Source organism: Pristiophorus japonicus, chromosome 1 (assembly GCF_044704955.1).
Source record: "Pristiophorus japonicus isolate sPriJap1 chromosome 1, sPriJap1.hap1, whole genome shotgun sequence".
Classification (NCBI taxonomy): domain Eukaryota; kingdom Metazoa; phylum Chordata; class Chondrichthyes; family Pristiophoridae; genus Pristiophorus; species Pristiophorus japonicus.
In genome coordinates, this window is record NC_091977.1 from 102,912,630 (window position 1) to 102,919,970 (window position 7,341).

Here is a 7,341-nt window from a genome sequence, read left to right on the forward strand (position 1 = left end):
GACCACAGTTTTGTGTGCAGTTTTGGTCTCCCAATCTGAGGAAGGACATTCTTGCTATTGAGGGAGTGCAGCGAAGGTTCACCAGACTGATTCCCGGGACGGCAGGACTGACATATGAGGAAAAACTGGATCGACTAGGCTTATATTCACTGGAATTTAGAATAATAAGAGGAGATCTCAGAATCATATCAAATTCTGACAGGATTGGACAGTTTAGATGCAGGAAGAATGTTCCCGATGTTGGGGAAGTCCAGAACCAGGGATCACAGTTTAAGGAAAAGGGGTAGGCCATATAGGACCGAGATGAGGAGAAACCTTTTCACCCAGAGAGTTGTGAACCTATGGAATTCTCTACCACAGAAAGTTGTTGAGTCCAGTTCGTTGGATATATTCAAATGGGAGTTAGATGTGGCCCTTATGGCTAAAGGGATTAGGGGGTATGGAGAGAAGGCAGGAGTGGGGTACTGAAGTTGCATGATCAGCCATGATCATATTGAATGGTGATGCAGGCTTGAAGGGCCAAATGGCCTGCTCCTGCACCTGCACCTATTTTCTAAGTTTCTATAAGTCCCCAGGCCCGGATGAAATGCATCCCAGGCTGTTGAGCGAAGTAAAAGTGGAAATAGTAGAGGCCTTGACCATTTTCCAGTCCTCCTGGGATTTGGGCATGGTGCTGGAGAATTGCTAATGTGGTACCCTTGTTTAAGAAGGGAGAAAGGGATAGGACGAGTAATTACGGGCCTGTCAGCCTAACCTCAGTGGTGGGAAAATTATTGGAAAAAATCCTGAAAGAGGATAAATCTACATTTGGAAAGGCAAGGATTAATTAGGGACAGTCAGCACGGATTTGTTTAAGAGATTGTGTTTGACTAACCTGATTGCATTTTTTGAGGAGGTAACCAAGAGGGTTGATAAGGGTAGTGCATACGATGTATTTTATATGGACTTTAGCAAAGATTTTGATAAGGTCCCGCATGGCAGACTGGTCACGAAGGTTAAAGCCCATGGGATCCAGGGCAAAGTGGCAAGTTGGATCCAAAATTGGCTTGGAGGTCGGAAGCAAAGGGTAATGGTTGATGGATGTTTTTGTGACTGGAAAGATGTTTCCAGTGGGGTTCCGCAGGGCTCAGTACTGGGTCCCTTGCTTTTTGTAGTATATATCAACAATTTAGATTTGAATATAGGGAGTATGATTAAGAAGTTTGCAGATGACACTAAAATTGGCTGTGTGGTTGATAATGAAGAGGAAAGCCATGGGCTGCAGGAGGATATCAATCTACTGGTCAGGTGGGCAGAGCAGTGGCAAATGGAATTTAATTCAGAGAAGTGTGAGGTAATGCACTTTGCGGGGGCTAATAAGGAAGGGGTATACACATTAAGCGGTAGGCCACTTAATAGTGTAGATGAACAAAGGGACCTTGGAGTGCTTGTCCACAGCTCCCTGAAAGTAGCAGGCCAGGTGGATAAGAAGGCATATGGAATGCTTGCCTTTATTGGCTAAGGCATAGAATATAAGAGAGCAGGGAGGTTATGCTTAAATTGTATAATACTTTGGTTAGGCCACAGCTGGAGTACTGCGTGCAGTTCTGGTCGACGTATTATAGGAAGGACGTGATTGCTCTAGAGAGGCTGCAGAAGAGATTTACTCGGTTGCTGCTTGGAATGGAGAATCTTGGTTATAAGGACAGATTGGATAGGCTGGATTTGTTCTCATTGGAACAGAGGAGGTTGAGAGGAGACCTCACTGAGGTGTACAAAATATTAAGGAGCCTGGACATGGTGGATAGTTGGGGCCTATTTCCATTAGTGGAGGGATCTCTTATGAGGGGGCATTGTTTTAAGGTGGTTGGTGGAAGGTTTAGAGGGGATTTGAGGGGGGCTTCTTTACGCAGAGGGTTGTGGGGATCTGGAACTCACTGCCTGGAAGAGTGATGGATGCAGAAACCCTCACCACTTTTCAGAGATGGTTGGATGGGCACTTGGTCTGTAACCCTGCAGGTTACGGCACTTCAAGAGCTGGTAATTGGGATTAGACTGGATAACCTCCTGTTGGCCGGTGCAGATATTATGGTAAGTACTGCAGGGAATCGAATACGGCCAAGGTGATGATCTGGACTAGTTTTGATCACCTGGATGGTTCGGAGAGGAATTTTCCCAGATTTTTTTCCCCCTAAATTGGCCTGGGTTTTTATCTGGATTTTGCCTCTCCCAGGAGATTACATGGCTCCACTTGGGGTGAAGTGTAGAATGTTTTAGCGTGAGGGGTGTCGCAGTAGTGTGGGGCGGACTGGTTGGGCCGGATGCTCTTTGCCTCTCCGCCATTGCTCATTGTTCATAGGTTTATATGTAACCTTCAGGGCTGCTGACCGAGGACCATGCGGCTCTTTGTCGGCTGGCGCGGACACGATGGGCCAAAATGGCCTCCTGTGCTGTAAATTTCTATGTTTCTATCAGCGGCTACTGTGTATTAATTTAATAGTCTGTACAGTTTTAATCCTGGCTGTTTACTCCATGTGAAGGAAACAAATTCCATTACCTTTGTTTCTACACATTGCAGTGTGGGGTGGGAAATGTGAGGAGTTTACGATAACTACAAATCAGTGTTTTCTTTTCTTTTAAAGTAGTCGATTGGATCTTGTGTAAAAACAGTCAAAAAGTGCAACATGTGTGCTCAGAAAACTCTGTATTGTCATGCCCTGTGCATTTTAAATAATTCCATATTTTACAGTTTTAAGCTTCAAACACAAATCACAATCTTGCATCTGCAGTTTTCTGATTGTGCTCGATTCAAAGAACGTGAAGAATGTCAAAAATTAAATCTGATTGTATAGAATGAAGTTAACCTTTTTGACTTGTATGAAACCATGAAAGCCAAGAACTCAAGCAGTCCTTAACATCTGTGAGGTCACTGAAAGTGGTGCAAAATTCAATCAAAAAAATACATTGATTACCAGGATTTGGTTGTCAGATCATTTAAATATTTTTTTTTGCAAGTGCATAGAAATTTACATTCAATGCCAGATCTGGCTGGACCACCCACATAAAGCATTATCGGGTCCTGCTCTCCTCTGCCAAAACTGCTCGCTATTCCAGGATCATTCTGGAATTCAAAGATAACCTCCGGCTTCTTTTCTCTACTGCAAACCATCTTCATAAACCCCTCTCCCCTGTCTCCTCCACCCTTACCTCCAACAAGTGTGAAGAGCTCATGGACTTCTTCGTCTCTAAAATTGAGACCATCCAATCAGCTGCCTCTGCCACTTCCCTTCCTTCCCTTAGACCACCAGGCCAAACCTCCTCTAAGGTGCCTCCCTGCCCTAGCCCTGAACTCGCATCTTTCTCTCCTATCTCCCCACCCTCATCTTGTCCATGAGACCCACTTTCTGCTCCCTCAACCCTATTCCCAACTAAATGGCTGATCACCCAACTTCATTGACTGTAAAGCACTTTGAGACGTCGTAAAAGGTGCTATATAAATGCAAGTCTTTCTTTTATTTTTTGGCTGATATTGTTAACAGCTCTCTCTCTCTCCTAAAAAAAAACCAGCCTTGACCCCTCCGTACTTGCAAACTACCATCTCATCTCCAAACTACCTTTCCTCTCCAAAGCAGAAATTTTCTCCAATTAAATATTGGTAAGACCGAAGCCATTGTCTTCAGTTCCCGCCACCAACTCCATCCCTCTCTAGCATCTGTCTGAGACTAAACCGGACTGTTCGCAACCTTGGTGTCATATTTGACCCTGAAGCGAGCTTCCAACCACAGATCCACGGCATAACTAAGACTGCCTATTTCCACCTCCATAACATTGCCCGTTTCTGTCCCTGCCTCGGCTCATCTGCTGCTGAAACCCTCATCCATGCCTTTGTTACCTCTAGACTTTGTTCCTCAGCATCGAAGCACTGACCACACTTGATCAGCTCCGTTGGGCAGGCCACATAGTTCGCATGCCAGACACGAGACTCCCAAAGCCAGTGCTCTAATTGGAACTCCTTCATGGCAAACAAGCCAAAGGTGGGCAGAGGAAATATTACAAGGACACCCTCAAAGCTTCGCTGATAAAGTGCAACATCCCCACTGACATTGGGAGACTCTGGCCAAAGACCGTCCTAAGTGGAGGAAGCGCATCCGGGAGGGCGCTGAGCACCTCGAGTCTCGTCGCCGAGAGCGTGCAGAAATCAAGTGCAGGCACCGGAAAGAGCGTGTGGAAAATCAGTCCCACCCACCCCTTCCCTCAATGATTATCTGCCCCACCTGTGAGAGACTGTGGTTTTCGTATTGGACTGTACAGCCACCTAAGAACTCATGTTAAGAGTGGAAGCAAGTCTTCCTCGATTCCAAGGGACTGCCTATAATGATGATGACCTCTAGACTTGACTATTCCAACACACTCCTGGCTAGCCCTCCACATTCTACCCTATGAAAACTTGAGGTCATCCTAAACTCGGCTGCCCGTGTCCTAACTCGCACCAAGTCCCATTCACCCATCACCCCTATGCTTGCTAATGTACACTGGCTCCCGGTTAAGCAACGTTTCGATTTTAAAATTCTCATCCTTGTTTTCAAATCCCTCCATGGCCTCATCTCCTCCAGTCCCAAACCTCCCCAAGATATCTGCACTCTTCTAATTGTGGCCTCTTGAGCATGCCTGATTGTAATCGCTCAACTGGCGAGCATGCCAACAGCTGCCTAGGCCCTAAGTTCTGGAATTCTCTCCCTAAACCTCTCTGTCTTTCTTGCCTCCTTTAAGATGCTCCTTTCTTTCATCTGCACTAATTTCTGCTTATGTGGCTGGGTGTCAGATTTTGTTTTCTAACACTTCTGTGAAGTGCCTTGGGATATTTTACTATGTTAAAGTCGCTATATAAATACAAGTTGTTGTTGTAATAGGCAACTATTCAGGCGATCGTGTCTGTGCTAAACTAGAACAAGCCAGTACGTGCATTTAGTTTACAGCTCTCAATTGTTAGCAGGTTAGGTAGGTCCTTACTGTAAGTTAGCTTGTAATCAAATCACATTTGTAAAATTTCTGCTCTTACCAGATTTATGCAACAGTAAAAATTTAAGATTTATATCTAAATTCTAGTTATTTGACTCTCCTCTGAATTTTAAATATACCATTGCAGGTTACATTAATCAGGACTTTTTTCAAAAAAAGCTTTTTTTTGCCTTCAGTACCAGTTTGAAATAAAGCTTAGAATCACTAAAAAAAATGTTTTTAATTACTCTATTTTAAGGTTTGTCTGTATATTCAGGAACATTCACTGAGATTAAATAGGACAGCACGTGTGCATATTTTTTATTACCTACCTTTATATGCTTTCTTTGTTATAGTTCACATTAGCTGGAGCTGCCACTGATGGAGTTTCTGAACTGCTGGCTGGTATTGCACACAGACTAAAGAACAAAGGATGCGGAGGATCAAAAGACGATAAGGTGCAGATCACTATTGAACTCCTGCAACAGCAGTTACTAGAAACCCAATCCAAAATAATGCAACCAAATGATATCCTGCACAGAACAATAAACTATATTCAATGATTCCAGTGACGACTTGCAGTTTATTGTAGATTTTCAGACATTTGCTTGCAAACATTCATATAAATACATACTTTGGTGCATCAGTTAGTAATAAATTTTGGGAAAACATGTTGGTTTCAGTGTCTTATTCTAATCTTGAAACATGTACTTCTGAATCTGATAAGAGTTTGGCAGAGAAAGTGGTTTATAGCAAAGCCAAGCAATTATTTTCCAAATCAAAGTCAGATGACAGCACTATGTTCACACACAAATTATTCAAAATCTTCAGTTCAGAATGAAGTATAATAAATTTAAGAAGTATAAAACCTGGTATCCGTGCAAGATTTTATTTCTTGACCGAAAATCCTTGAAATTTTTTCATGCAACATCTTTGTTTTTACGATGCAGTAATGTAAAAGAGGTCCATTGAAACTCTGTGCTTCTTTAAAAGGAGACATCTGCTTTCACATTCCCAGTGTGTGACGCAGCCTGACTTGAATAAACTGCAGATATTTTTACTGCTAATTTACACTGCTTGACATTTACCTTGTACACTGGAAGTCAACGTGAGGCCATACATTAACATTGTTCATCCGGTGTTCGCTAGGCGGTCTTCATTTAGGCATTTACTTTTGAATGGCTCGAAATGAGTGTGATTTCCTGAACCGTATCAAAAACAGGAATACATTCTGCATCTCTTTGATTTTAAACCAACCATAACTCTAAATTTTAAAGTATAAAAATATTCATTTCTACTGAAAGCTACAACTGTCAATCTATATAATGAGTTGCAAAAATACTGGCCTTTCCAAAAAAGCTGCAAACAAAAACTAAATGGTTCAGCAGTTTCAATTTACCCAGTGTTATTGAAAGCAACAATGAAAGAAGGTTTCACTGTTCTGCTAAAAGGACAGAATTTTTGAATGTTCTAAACATTTTTGTACGGGTAACTTTAACGGAATGAGACTGACAACAGCAAACTGGTCAAAACTGTTATTAGGTAAAACTACAGATGAACTTTGGGAGGTGTTTAAAAAAGAATTTAGCTCAATACAGGACAAGTATATACCCCCAGGGGAAAGAGCCATATCGACAAAAAAGAGGTGAGAGATAATGTAAAACCAAAGGAAACAGCATGTAAAAGTGCAAAGAATAGATCAAAGGAAGACAAAAATATTAAGAGCTGCAAAAAGGAATACAAAAAGAAACTTGCGAGAGATATCCAGATTAACACAAAAAGTTTTACAATTATATTAGAAGAAAAAGGGTAATGCGGGCCCTTTAGTAAACAGATGTGGGTAATATTGCAAATGAAAATAAGGAAATGGCAAACTTGTTGAATAATTTTACGTTAGTCTTTACAGTAGAGTATAATATTCCAGGAAACTAATGATGACTCGAGGACTGACTAAAGTTAACATAAGCAAGAAAACAATATTAGAAAAATCTGACAAATCCCCAGGATTCCACTTTGGACCAAAAATGATAGATCTGAGTATTTTTAAATGGTGAAGAGCTAGGAACAGTGATGGTCCAAAGAGAATTTGAGGTCCATGTACACAGGTCATTAAAATGTAGTAGTCAGATTTTTTTTAAATCACTGGAATATAAAGGGAAATTTTGCTTCAGCTACACAAAGCCCTGGTTAGACACCATCTGGAATACTGTACAGTTCTAGGCACTGCACCTTAGAAAAAGTATATTGGCCTTGGAAGGAATGCAGGGCAGATCTCACTAGAATTCCAAGAATTAAATTATGAAGAGTACAAAACGTAGGGGTGTATTCCATGGAATATAGACTATTGAGATTGTTGGATTTTGA

General features: G+C 41.8%; 1 protein-coding gene across 3 annotated transcripts in view; it reads left to right on the forward strand.

The window, feature by feature from the left end:
- Nucleotides 1-5,648, forward strand: part of fancc (FA complementation group C) — a 330,390-nt gene extending 324,742 nt beyond the window's left edge. For all 3 annotated transcript variants that reach the window (XM_070882002.1, XM_070881996.1, XM_070882011.1), the window contains exon 15: nt 5,334-5,648. In XM_070882002.1, coding sequence (XP_070738103.1) covers nt 5,334-5,540 — 207 coding nt within the window. In that variant the 3' untranslated portion in view covers nt 5,541-5,648. The remainder of the gene's footprint in view (nt 1-5,333) is intronic.
- The last annotated feature ends 1,693 nt before the right edge of the window (nt 5,649-7,341 follow it).